The 14,446-nt window shown below is 41.2% G+C and overlaps 1 protein-coding gene across 13 annotated transcripts in view; it reads left to right on the forward strand.

Annotated features, from left to right (window-relative positions):
• The window catches only part of EHBP1 (EH domain binding protein 1), a 205,049-nt gene that overhangs the window by 153,131 nt on the left and 37,472 nt on the right, over nt 1-14,446 (forward strand). For 4 of the 13 annotated variants that reach the window (XM_050972589.1, XM_050972586.1, XM_050972597.1 and 1 more), the window contains 4 exons: nt 7,282-7,398; nt 10,186-10,313; nt 12,955-13,096; nt 13,247-13,353. In XM_050972589.1, the coding sequence (XP_050828546.1) occupies nt 7,282-7,398; nt 10,186-10,313; nt 12,955-13,096; nt 13,247-13,353 (494 nt within the window). The remainder of the gene's footprint in view (nt 1-7,281; nt 7,399-10,185; nt 10,314-12,954; nt 13,097-13,246; nt 13,354-14,446) is intronic. The other 9 variants (XM_050972590.1, XM_050972591.1, XM_050972595.1 and 6 more) reach the window with 7 other exon arrangements.

The raw sequence follows: 14,446 nt of genomic DNA on the forward strand, positions 1-14,446 counted from the left end.
GCCCATTATTTACAGATTTCTTATTTCTCACAGTTTCTTAGAATTTCATGGTTGTTGGTTCTCTTCAATATATATTTTTATATAGAAACATGGACATAATTTTGGGGAAAAACAACATTTGAAATATTTAAGAAATGTTGTTTGTATTAAATGTGTTCAAAAGAAGAGAATTTTAAAGGTGGTCTGTGAGAGGTAGGGGCAACAAACTTTTGACTTTAAATGGCAGTCTTTTGACAGACCACTTGCTTTTACAGGTTTTGAGTTGTAATATTCCTATAATGTTATTAAGCTGACTTTGAAATACCATTAAAATTCATATACCTGCCATTGCTATGAGCTGGAGTAATGTAGTGTCACTCAAACTCAGATGGGTGCTGAGCAACATTTCAGTGCAGGCTTCTTGCTCTTTTAATGTCTTCTCCATATTCTAAGGGAAATAGTGTTTCTCAAACTAACTTGTAATCATAAGCCAAAGTGTAAGAAAAATCCAGCTTGATACTGACAATTCATGTAGATTCAACAAAAATATTTATTTCCTATCTACTACATGTATTTTGTATGCCTCAGTATTTAAATACAGTCTTACTGCACCCCGAGCCCTACACTTCTGTTCCATTTAACACCAAATAGAAAGCAGTGAGTTTTATATCTCCCTTTGAGTCTGGTCCTCAGTTTTGCTCTCTTTGTCCAGTAAACCAAACTTGCCAACATAACTCTCTTTTGTGACAAGTAGAGAAATTATATCCTTGATGGCAGTAAGACAGGCTGAGCCAAATGATACAGGACTTGGGTATTACCTAGGCCAGGGTGTTCCTCATCCCTCTTCACAGTTCATGATTCCCCATCCTACCTGATTTCGTTACTTCCTTCTCCCTGTGTCATCATGCCTGTGCATAGCTGTTCCTGCCATACCTTCTCTCAAAGTAAGGGCTTTGTCTGGTTCTATCCTGGGTGCTCAGCTGGACAACAGTGACCCTGTTTTGTTGCAGTGACTCACCTGTAGAGTTGCTAAATATCCCAGTGTGCTGCTTTCTGGGATGTGGTTGTCCTGTTCATATTTTCCTCTGTATTTTGCCATTTCTCTTCCTTCCCTTCATGCAATTTGTAAGCAGTCAGAGAGGTAGCTGTGCATATATATTAAAAGAAAACTGTATTTGTAGGGTGAGATTGTATATGCATCCAGAGAGTTTAGTGTTACTAAAAGAGCAGACAGTATCAGCATTGATGACAACTCATTTTTAAAGTAATCACCACTCTACCAATTGGGTTTTATCCAGCTTTCTACGTTGGCATTGATTTATAATTTGTACTTGGATTTATTTTTCGTTCATGCAATAGTTTGGCCAAGTTTTTGAACTTCTCTTGGACCTAAAGTTTTCATTCCTTGTCTTGTTTTATCCCTCTTTGCTCTTTTCGTGTCAGTGTGCATTTTCTAGCATTTTCTCCTGCTTCCTCCTTCTCAAAGAGATTTCCTTATGGCACATCTTCCACATAATTTTACCACACCACTGGTATTTTCAGGTGCTATACCAAATCTCCCCTAAAGAAATTAATTTTTCTGAAATGTAGTAGTTCTGTGAAATGGCACCAACACTTTACAGAACAAATTAATTGGAATTACTTCTGGGTTTAGTCTTTTTGGTTTTTCGATTTCCACCAAAAATTAGGATTTAATAGACAGTCTCCTTATTACTACTGGACTTTGAATGTTTCCCTTAACTGCATTCACATTTTTATTGTGTAGAGTCCTGTATTCCCTACACAATACCCAAGACAAGCTTATTATCTTGTGTTTTCTGGGCTCTCTTGTCCATTATACATCATTAATCTCTTCTTCTGCATTGATTGCAATTACTTTTTGATTTACAGAAAGGGAACGTACCAAATAATTTTACTCTCAATTCAATTATTTCAGAAAAATGTGACATTTCAGCTCTGGGATTCTGGAGTCTTTAAAGACTAACTTCTTTCTTACAACTGTAGGTAAAAGCATGATCTCTTCCATTGTTTCTATGTGCTCATTAAGAATTTCACACTTTGGCACTGGTGCAATATTCTTTGTTAAAAAGCTTTATTTAACCAGGATCTGAGAAACTCAAATGACTATGGCAAGTTGAAACTTTCCTGGATAAGCAGCATCCCTAGCTATGAATCCAGTCTTTTTCATAGTTTCTTTGGCATGTGAGACAGAAAATACTTCTTTCTGCCAACTGCCAGAGGGTTTGGGATGGCAGCTTTAAATTTATTAGATGTCCTATTAGCTTTGGGCCGATAAGCGGATGCCTTGAGATGGATCCAGGGACAGTATTGAGATAGAGATCCAAATATCCCCCCTTTTCCTAGCAGCACCGGGACAACAGCACTGACATATTATCTAGGAATTGTCCCTGAGCAGTGGAACACCTGTCTGCTCTTCTGGGATTTGACGGTGTGTTTTCTTCACTCTCTGGCACATCTCCATCCTTTATTTGAGCTGGTGTTGGTGTGAGGAAGTGGCACGGACCCAGGGGTGGTGAGGACAGGGTAAGTTTAGGATCTCACTTCTGAGGCAATGATCTTCAGGGAATGTATGTGGTGGCACAGCCTTACTCATCAGTCTCCAGCTCATGGAACGAGTGTTAGGTCCTTAGTATTTTTAGCAGGCAGTGTTTCTGTCTATCGACAGTTACTGCTGTAATTTCTTGCCCTGACATCAGATTTCTTGTACATGGAACCAGTATTTCAACTCTTGCGTTTCTTCCATTCCCTGCCTTTGCTGTCTTTATTACTGTGCACAGGCTCCTGTCACATCCTGTAGCCTTAAAGAGAACTCTGTACCTGGAAGTAAATAAACTAAATATCTCAACATCCACAAGCCTAAAGGACTTCCCAGAGACAATGCTGAAGGCTGGAGATATCTTCCCTGAAGAGCAAGTGTTGTTTGTGCAGCTTCTCCCAGTAACGTGATCCAGCCTCCATCAATGCTTTTGCTTCACTATGAAAATTATTCCTTTTTCATTTAATCTAGAAATTGGTGCAGTCAGCTGCAAATCCTTCGCGTGTGGACAAGCTTAAACCTAGTCAAGAGAATATCAGTTTGTCCACAGATTAGGCCTGACCTTAATCTGAGTAGTAGGACATAAGAGCTATAAAATGCCCCTGGGTCCCTTTCCACCAATATTCTGGCATTTCCATGTGGTTCCAAAAGGTACTTATTTCCCTCTCTCCAATCCAGACTGCAATCCATGCTGTGCAGGAAATGGTCAGTGCTTTTAAGTTGTTGACTCAATCCTTTATCTTTTATTTTGTTCATTCCTTCATGAAATAGTAAAGCTTTACTGTTTGTCTGGGATTCAAATTTGCATACTTTCCAAGGAAGCAGTACTTCAGTCCTTCAGTCATTTTCTAAATATCTGCCCCGGTTCTAGACCAAGTGCTTTAAGTTTTTCACACTAGCAATTTGTTCTTTTCATCAAAGATATCTGTTATCTCTTAGTCATGTTGTACCTTTTATCATTTATAATTGCAAAATCTTGTTGTAACATGCTGCCTAAACACATTTCCCTTTTAATACACTGGAAGAACACTGAACCGGAAAAAAACTCTAGAGTAATTTAAATCAAGGAATCTAGATTTTTAAAGATACTTGAAAAATTCTGAAATTACTGCACTTAATTGATTTTCTTTTAAAATAAAGTGTAAATGTCCTGATAATCATATTCAGTCAAAGTCTGCCAACTTTAAATTAAATACTAGGTCAGGTCATTATCTGATACCAGAAACTGGTGTCTTCCACATTGCCATCTCTTTTGTTTCCTAAAATGGTGGTGTCAAAGGCAGTGCCTCTGATCTCATCTTGCTATATTAAATTAAAGAAAATCAAACAATCTAATATAAGCATTCCCTTAGTATGCAGGAGTTTTAAACCCTGCCATCTTGTTTAGATTGTTTTGACACATCTAGCATGTGGTGGGATGACTAGTAGCTGTGAGCCGATCTTCTGAGCTGACACCTTTGGGTGATTCCAAAAGTTATTGCCTGCTTCTAGGCCCCAGGTGCATTTGGTTTCCCTCTGCCATGAGACTGTGTGTCTTTCTTCCCTTTTACCTTTTCCACAGTAGCCCAGTCATGCTTTCAGTGTGCCCCTGTGAACTCCAGGATGTATCTGAGAGTACCATGGCCTGAGTGCCACTGAATTTCTCCAGCACCGGCATGAAGGATTTATAATGGTGTGCAAGTCCAGCTCCTCATCAGAAACAGTAGAGCAGCTTTGAAGGGAATTCAAAACCATCAAAACCATCAAAATTGCCACTGTTGTTGCTTTACCATTCTCTGTTTTCTCTTCAGTCTGCTTTTTACTTTTTGTCATTTTTTCCACTTCATGAAGATCATGCTGTGCCATCCTACTTTGTTCACTTATCTCTGTGCTTCCTGAAACAGCAGGAGTCCAGATTCCAGGATCACCTGTGTGAGTTTAAGTGGAAACAGAGAGGGTGTCTCAGAAAGTTAGGAGTGTTTCTGCCCACCCACTTCCACACCTGAAGCACAATCTATCAGGTCACAGGTCTGGTCACAGATCTTGGATTGGCTGCAAGGAGATGTTCTTCTCCATCACTCTGGTTCAATCTGGGGCAGCTTGGAAGGAAGCCAAGTCTTCTAGAGACCAAGGAGAGCAGATGGAAGGGAGCCCAGGGAAGTCATGGTGCTCAGCTGAAGCACAGGGGTCTTGCTTCACCAGCTGCTGCTCCATCACACACACAACCGATGTTGGATAAGTGGGACACTGGAGTGGGAACCTCTTTGCTCCTGTCTGTGGCAGCAAGAGCCTTACCCTATATCAGCAGAGGTCTGTGAAAGATGTTGATGTTAGTTACAGGGCAATCGAGGGAGCAGCTGGTTAGAAAAAAAGTAGTAGACATAAAAAAATCAACAGACTCCTAAAATGGGAATTATAGGTGCTGTGGAGATAAAGGGATAGAGTGAAGATGCAGTTGTGTGACCTTCATGACAGCAGTGTGGGCCTAAAGTGCAAGCTTCAGGGCTGGGAATGAGGTTGAGTGTGTTTCCAAGCCATGAGTGATCAGCACCAATCCTGGTCCAAACCTCTGAGATTCAGAATTATGGCATCATGGTACTATATTTAGGATCCTTTTTGTTTACATGATGTTTGAATATACCCATGTCCTGTATTTATAATTTGGGGGTTTTTTTGATATTTTAAAGTTCATTTAGTTACTGTCTTCTTTCTTCAGACATACTTTAGCCTACCCTCTTTTATCATTTTTACACACGTGCATGTGTACATAGGAAAAAATGTCAGTGGAAGTCTGAACAAGTGTAGATACCATTTGATATGAGATCTAAAAGTGAGTAAATACAATGTATCTATTTACTTTGAAAGTACTAATCTAGCTTTTATGGACTTGAATTTCATTATATATTTGTATTGAAAATGTGAGTCAGGATTTTTTCTGGGATCTGCTTCACAATTCAGAACTTGCTATTTGATCTTCTTCAGGTTACTTACTCTTTCTGTGCCATAATTTACCTACATCATCATCATCATCATTGTAATTATAATAATTGCCTACTTCATAAAACATTAGGGGGCTCATTTATGAGTTATATTCATAAACTTCTCTGAGAAACTTGCTAGAAAGATTCTATAAAACTATAATTACAATTATTATTTTATTTAAAATGTGTGTAGCTTACAAACAATGCTGATGAAAAGTAGTGCAGTAAAGCACTTTTAACTTATTCATCAATGACTTGGATGAAGGGGCAGATGCCTGCTCAGCAAGTTCACTGGTGCCAGGGAGCTGGGAGCAGTGGCTGATACCCCAGAGGGCTCTGAGCCCTTCAGAGGGACCTGGACAGCCTGGAGAGATGGGCAGGGAAGAACCTCCTGGAATTCAACAGGGGCAAGTGCAGAGTCCTGCACCTGGGGAGGAGCAACCCCAGGCACCAGCACGGGCTGGGGTGACCTGCTGGGCAGCAGCTCTGCACAGAAGGACCTGGGGGTGCTGCTGGACAAGGAGCTGTGCATGGGCCAGCCCTGCCCTGGGGGACAAGAAGGCCAAGGGCACCCTGGGCTGCATTAGGAACTGCATTGCCAGCAGGGCAGGGAGGTGATCCTGCCCCTCTGCTCAGCCCTGGGGAGGCCAGTCTGGAGTGCTGGGTCCAGTTCTGGGATCCTCAGGACAAGAGAGACATGGAGCTCCTGGAGAGGCTCCAGCAGAGGGGGACAGAGATGATGAAGGGACAGGAGCACCTCAGCTCTGAGGAGAGGCTGGAGGAGCTGGGGCTGCTCAGCCTGGAGAAGAGACACTGAGAGGGAACCTCATCAATGTCTGTCAGTGCCTGCAGGGAGGGGCCAGGACATGGAGCAGGCTCTGTCCAGAGGCAGTGGGACAAGAGGCAGTGGGACAGTGGGGCAGGAACTGAGGCTCAGGAAGTTCCACCTGAACATGAGGAAGAACTTCCCTGTGCAGTGCCTGAGCACTGGGACAGATTGCCCAGAGGCTGTGGAGTCTCTGTCCCTGGGGATAGCCAAGAACCACCTGGACACATCCTGTGCCATGTGCTCTGGGATGGCCCTGCTTGAGCAGGGAGGTTGGAGCAGATGACCCACGGTGGTCCCTTCCAGCCTGACCCATCCTGCAGTTTTGGGAAAGCAGCAATTCATGAGTGCTCTCACTGCACCTGACATAGGTGCTTACTGAGCATCACATGATGTTCCAGGTGGTAGCATTCCTCCTAGTACCAGGAGGAGACTTTAAAACCTAGGCAAGGTACAGTGATCACTTCTCTGGGATGTACTTATACAAGGTGAGGAGTAGCAAGTCTCTCCAAGCTTTCCAGCTTGGAGAGACTTAGCAAGTCTCTGTCAGTATCTGGAGTCTTTCTGAGGAGACAGGAGCTCAAGGTCCTTTTGCTACCCAGACCCACATGGCATCTTTGGCACCCATTCTGCAATATGGAGAACTGGGAGCCTGGGGGAAACCATTTTTGACTCAACTTACCCAGAGGTTCAGGGCAGGGAACAGCCACTGCTGACGCCAGTCTCTGCCTTTATTGGAGCAGGAGTTTCCAGCAGAGACCCCCCATATGTTTAATGAATTGCCTCAGTTTAAAGATACATCCAGAAGTGGACAGACTGGAGTCTCCTTCCAGACTTATTTAATTATTTGCATTTTTATCATAACTCAGCTTGTTCCCTAAAGCATTCTTTTTTTTTTTTGAGTGGTGTGTTGCATGTACATATGAAAATACTAACCTTAATGCTGTGTGTTCCTACAGATGAGGATGAGGATGATGATAATATTGAGATAGATACTAATGAGGAGGCTCCTGAATGCTCTGTTACTGGAGGTGGAGATGAACTTACTAACCTAGAAAATGACCTTGATTCAACGGGTAATTTAAATAATGGCTATTTTGTGAATTTTGCATGACTAACACTCCATCATCATATAAATACTGATGTGCTGCTTGTCTCTCTGTCAGCTTTATTCCCATGTGCCTTTCCAGCTCTCTTAAACCCTAATGTTTAATATCCTGCATTCATGTTTAGTTGAAATTTAAAATCAAGGAAATCATTATTTCCAACAATGTCAGATTTAAATGTCTCTTGCTCTTTTGATGGGGAAGGGGGCCCTAGGCCACATTGGTAAAGCAGAGCCACCTGAAAGCACCCTGCCTGGGTTGTGCCACGTAGGCAGAGGGATGAGCAATTGTGTGGGTGACTACAGCTGCTACTCTGTGCTGCCATCCTGGCCCATCTGCTCAGGGAAGAGGAGCAAATGTGACTTTCTATGATCATACAGACTTGGTGTCTCTCTGGTGCCTTCTAAGGACCAGTTCTTGTGTTTACACCTTGTTGCCCCAGTGGGGGGCATGGAGGTATAAATATGAGCAGAAGCAGTCCTATTTACTTAACAGTGTTCAAATAACAGGGGTTTTATAAACACATGAAGTCACAGGAGTGTTATTCCCAGCCTTTCAAAAAAAGCCCAGCTGGAGTTTAGGTGGTAAGTGTTGTGCTGAATACGTTGGAATCCTACAGTTAGCTCAGGCCTGGAGTAACTTGGCCAGCACAGGACTGTGTCTTGAACAGGCACTACAAGAGAGAATATATTCAGGATCCTCTGGCTTGATTCTGCGCACACCAGCTAGACCCAAATGTGTAGTCCATAATATGTTAAATCAGAACCTTATTTAGTGTTTTTTTCTTTGTAAATTAAACCAACAGTGGTGTGTGTATAGCACTTTGTAGTCTTGCTTGCATGCAAAGGATTTGAGTAATGTCCTTTATTTTTTTCTATTTGAGGATTTCCAGACACATAAGAAAATATATTTAGTATTTCCAGCACTTGAATTTAGCTTACCTAAATCAGAATCCTGTCAAATAATTTTCCAGTAAAAACTGGTTAATTTTAGAAGGAAGAGAAGCTGAGTAAGTGAATATTCCTGTCCCATTGCCCAGTGATCTACCAACATTTATTTCTGTGGGCCTTGTTTTCTGAGAGGTGCCTTTTCAGGGATACAAACCCACTGCCCAGTTCTCCCTGTCCACCCTGGGGATACATCCTGGAAAAGACCTGGGACATGATTTTGCAGTTCAGTCTGCACAGTAGTCAGAGGTACAGACAAGTAAGAAAGAAGATTGGCAGTAGTACACAAAGCAGTCTAGTGCTGTGGTAGAAATCAGACTACATGGATTTTGGTTTGAATCTGCCAGTCATACCAAGTGTAGGCTGAATCTCCTGGGAACACTTAAAAGTACAACTTTTAAGTGACATTTCAGATTTGGGATCATTATGGACGATCTTAATTAGTCCCATGCTGAATCTTAGCCCCTCTTATCTCTCTTAAGAACAGAAAATTTGGTTTTACTCCTTCTTGGTTTTAAGTACCACTTCTGTCTGTATTTGTCAGTGTTTCTACGAGTTGTGAACCTCTTATATCATGGTTATTACATGATGTTTATGTATAAACCCACAAGAACGTGCATGTACTTACATGTGAGCCTCAATTAAAGGACACCCTGTCTGGGTGTGCCAGAGGAAAGGGAAACTATCCTTTTTCATAATCCAGCCCAGCCCATTGCTGCTGGAGACAGGCAGCATTTGACTGCCCACATGCCAAAACTGTTTTGGCTAATATGCATTGGAGTGCTCCAAACCTTGGAAGGAGCTGTGTGGCTAAGCAGTCATGACTCCACTTTCCACACCAGCAAGGAGTCACCACTCTGCAGTGAAAAACTCAGCTTGTGCATGTGGGAAAGAACAGAACTGCTCTTTCCTCTGCCTGTGACCCAAGGCCCAGGTGTAAGTGCATCCCGTGTGCAGGTGATGCTCTGCTCCAGCGCAGGGGTGATTCCTCCCGTGGGGCTGCATGCAGAGGGTGTGTCTGGGGGCTTCTGTGCCAGTGTTCCTCTGCTTCCCTGCCCAGGGGCAGCTCCACAGTCTGTGCTTCAGCTTGCTATTAGCACCTTCCTCCTCCTTATGTGTGCGTGTGTGTGTAGGTAACTCCATGGGTAGGTGTGTTACAAATTCATACGGAATGAATATTAGTGGGAGGTAAAGTTCTCAACTGCTGTTTATTTGGGCTCTGATCCAAGTTGCTAAAATTGATTAAAAAATTTGAGGGCTTCAGCAGACTTAGAGTCTGTCCCTTTGATGCAGTTCTGAAGCATTTATGACTTCTAGTTTCAACATACTCTATGAATCATAGTAAATTATTACTAGAAAGTAGTCTTTTTTGATACTGAAATTTTATGAGAAGCTGTGCCGAGAAGGATGAACTAGTAGTTCATAAACTTGAGGGGTTATCAATATGTAAATTATATGATAAATTTTCATCTCTAAATAAATGGCTTTTTAGGTGTGTTTTTATACCAAAGTATAGGTATGTACCCATTGGGAGTAACTTTAAACATTATCTACTTTCTGTGTTTTTCATCTATTGTCTGCAAGCATGTTTACTTGTTCAGCTGAGTGTATGTTTTCCAAGAAAAAAATCTTATGTATGTTACACAAATCTGCACCAATTCCAATCACAAAAACAATTCCTTCTGGTTTTTTTTTAAGTTCAAAATGATAGCAAAGTGAATTAAATCTACCTTTTAAATTGCTACATTGTTGTAGCAAGTCTGCATTGAAATGCATCTCACTCTGTTGTATGTGGTATTTGCATATTTAGCAGAACAAAACAGTAAGTTGATGGATTTGAAGCTGAAGAAGCTCCTAGAAGCTCAGCCACAGGTGGCAAATTCACTCTCCAGTGCTGCTCAGAAAACTGTAACAGATAGCTCAGAGCAAGACATTAAGGTAAGTTTTGCTTAATGCTTTTGTTTTGGTACCTGCATGTTATAATCGAGGGTTTGTATTTTGTGAGGAGGAAAATAATTTCTTACCAAATCTTTAAGAGTCAGAAACACAGAAAATCTTCATGGCAGTGCAGTTAGGGTTGCAATGCACTGGGTTTTTTCCTGTTGATTGATCAACACATTTTCTTTTTTTTTCCTTAATCTTGATACTTGTCATTGGCAGAACACTAACAGCTATAAGAAGCTCTCTCAATTCTGCCTGCTCAGGTTGTTACTGATACCAGAAATGCAGCACGGGCTCCATCCTGCTGCTGGTACAATCAGCAGCTGGACTACCTAACCTGAATGGGAGTGAGGTTGGACTCTCAGAGATTTGCTTCCCTCCTAGTCCTGGCCCTCTGTTTTTTCCTACATTAAAATTAGGCTGTGGTACACTTTAAAGGCTTACATACTTTGGGTGCTCGATGAGTGTGTCTGAGAAAAACAGACACGACTATGTGGTGTATATGGGCACTTTGCCTATTCTTAATGTTCACCACTTCAGCATAAAGTGCCCACCAATCACTTTTCCATTTCATTTTCTTAATTAGACCCCTTTTGTTCTCGCTGTTCTATTTTTTAAAAATAGTCCCTGTATGTCAGTAATATCCCTATGGCTCTGGGGCACTTCCAGTTGGGTATAACTTTTCACCCACCTGCAGTCTGTGGGGAGAGCACTGCTGACTGAAAGGATTTCCTTCCCCAGATACAGAGATGCTTTGAAGTCCCAAAACAATGACTTTCATTGCTTTTCCCTTACACTGTCGGTTCCTATAAATTGGTGATGAAAGTGTGTGGCAGCAGCAGAGGACTTTCGGTCTCTATCTTTGAACAAAAGGAAGCCTGGATCAAGTCTGATTTTTGCGTTCAATTTAGCTTTCTGCAGTGGATTTAATGCAAAATGAAGCTGGCCCAAGAATAATACAATGGATTGAAAAGGCTAACTGAATTAGTGGGCTTAGAGGAATACATTTGTAAAGTGGCAGAAGTCCCCAGTCATAAAAAGGTTTCTTAAAATGGGATTTACTAGCTAATCACACTGATATTTTAGCATGTTGCCAGGCCTAAAAAATTAGCCATGTTTGTTTATTTTGGTAAAGACTCAGTTTAGGCTGTCAGATGGTTATTATACTAATAACAAAAAGCCACCTTTTATTTAACCAAAATCTTATAACCATCTGACTAGTGCAGCTGAAAAGTCATCCAGAGGTATAAGCTTTACTTGTTTAAGCCTTAATTCTGTGAAATGACACACAGGCTGCCTCTTACGGCAATTTGGTATCACCTAACCTGACAAAAATTGTATTTCTCTATAAAAAGCATTTGTGAAGGAGTTGATTTCTTTTTAAGGTTCTCCCACAAAAAGGTGCAACTTAACAGTTTATCTCTGCGTGCATCTTTTCTAAGGAAGAGTTGAAAGGCGGCGTTATAAGGAATATATGGTGTCCATCTGTTCTCATGGAGCTCTTGGCATTGAGGTGGATTTGTTTTTTAATAAAATGCAGTTTACAGGTTTCTAAATGAGGCATTCTGTGTTTGTGGAAAAGGATAAACTGTTACCTTCCCTTGGGGATTGTGTATCCCCGGCCTCCTTGAGGCGAGAGAATAGGCCGTTGGAGAACTCCCTCATTACCGATTGTCTCAATGCAGAGGAAGGGCAAAGTCTTGGTAGCTTTTGATAACCAGTTTCAGCATTCAGCAGGCTTAGCTATTAGTCATGCATCTTAGCCTTTCCCTATTTACTTTCAAAACACTTAATAAAAATAATAAAAGATTAGGTATAAAATGAAATATTTGTTTGGTACACAGCACCTCGGTATCTGCAGCTTCCACACACCACAGTGGTTCAGTCTTCTGGGATATTTTGTGTTGATAGAATCATTTGAATTTGTTACCAGTATTAACATAGGAAGCCCTGGAAAAGATAATTGTAGTTTCCTTAGCTGTAAAGGGCTTACTTACAAATCTGGCTTTGGAAAGTTATAGCTGATGAAATGCAGTTCAGTGGGGTAGCATTATAATCCTACCTTTTAGACTTCATCCAGCATTAGTGGTTTATCTCAATGGGCATAAAATTAGAAACTAGTTCTTCTTGTCATACAAGTCTATGGGACTACAGAAAACAACAGATTTCTATACCGGGCAGGGAGAGAGGCTAAAGGCAACACGCTTTAAAATGATACAGATCGTGTTCAGGGGCAGAGACGCCGCGACTTGGCAGCAGCACATGCAGGGCTTGGCACAGCAAAGGTGCAAAGGAGTGAGTTTTTGTTTAAAACGGGCATCGCTGGCAGATGCTGGTCACAATGAAGAGGTCTGCTTGGTAAAGAAGTGGAGAGTTCTGCAGAAGGATGCCCACAGAGCAAAAAGCCAGTCGTTGCCACCACATATTGGAAAAAAAAAAAAAAAAAAAAAAAAAAGTTAATCACTCTTCTACTTTTTTCCCCGCAGCTGAGACTTCCATCCAATATAAACCATGGCCCGAGTTGTGAAATCCACTTTGTAAAAGCTGTGTCCTGTCCCCTCACAAAAACATACCTTTCAAATTAATGTCTTCCCGCTTGTAAACAAAAGAAACTGTTGTGTGTCTGGTTTTTTCCCAGCAGAATGGAACAGAGGAGCATCGTGCTGAGCGATCACAAAAAGCAGCAGAACGGTTTAGAAATCCTGTTGTGTTCAGCAAGGACTCGACCGTCAGGAAAACTCAGCTCCAGTCTTTCAGTCAATACGTGGAGAGCAGACCAGGTAGGAGAAAATATAAAACCTGTTTTCCCATCTTATGATTTAATAATATTTAACAATAAATATATGAAAACCCGATAATGTAAGTCCACATTTCAATACATAAATATCAAGCTTTATAATAATTTTACATGTCTTTTCCCTTTTTTCAAGAGATGAAAAGGCAGAGATCAATACAGGAAGATACAAAGAGAGGAAATGAGGAGAAGGCTGCGATAGCTGAGACTCAGAGGAAGCCATCAGAAGATGAAGTGCTTAATGTATATTAATTTTTTGTCTGGTTTCATGATTGCTGATAATTCCAAACTGTATGTGGAAATAGTGCCTTTATTTGTTAAAATGAGATGTTAGGGTTTTTTAGATGTCAATCTCCAGTGCATTCAAAGCAGAGTGAGAGGGGTGCACTGTTGAATTAGTCTGCAGTGTGGTGATAATTGTCAGATAAAAAAAATGAATTTTTCAGAGTTCCACAGCCCCAGCTTCCTTGAGACATTTCCATCAGGGCACTTCCCATAAAGAGATTCCAGTATTGATCTACCGGGAGGATTTTAATTATTACAATAGCAGATACCGCAGAGCTGCAGTTAGAGGGAAGAGTCACATGAGACCTGCTAGAATTTCTCAGCCAACCCATTTTGTTGGCTTGGGTTAATGGGTGTTCAACCTTTCCATTATCCAGATCAGCCGTGAATTACTAGCTGAATGATGTTTGCATTAATATAATATATATGGTAATTTCTTCACTTAATTAACGGGGAGGTTCAGCTCAGTAGGGGTATGGGCTGATCATGTGTAAAATTGATTTGTGAGGGAAATATTTGATAGACCGCAGGGAGAAAGCTGGTTTTGATGGACAGCTGCGGGACAGAAGCAGGAAGAACCAAGTTTTAACCTGAATTTTTTTTTGTCTGAAAGCGCAACACAGCCTTTGAGGGTGGTTGTTTGTTGGTCTCCACAGTTTATCTGAACACATTTGTCGTTTTTGCTGAGGCAATCTGGAGCTGAGTAGCAATTTTGTACTGCTGTCATATCTACACCAAAACATCGAACTTTTTACGAGCTGGAGTTATTTTTAGCCCAGTAGTACTTTTGCAGAGCTGAAAAGGTCTGGCACAATGAGTTCACATTATATATGCAGATGATACACATGAACTCTTGGGATATTACAGCCTGACACAGCATTTCTTTTCATCTTCTAATAGCAATTGTTAACAATTATACATGCTGACATTAGGGAAGTTTTCATACTATTTTCAATTAATTATAGTTGATGAAAAGCAATATATTGCACATCACTTCAACTCCCTGGACTGAATTTTTTTCTTTCTTCAGGGTCTGCTCTCAGGGAGTTTT

The sequence above is a fragment of the Serinus canaria genome, chromosome 3, assembly GCF_022539315.1.
Source record: "Serinus canaria isolate serCan28SL12 chromosome 3, serCan2020, whole genome shotgun sequence".
Taxonomy (NCBI): domain Eukaryota; kingdom Metazoa; phylum Chordata; class Aves; order Passeriformes; family Fringillidae; genus Serinus; species Serinus canaria.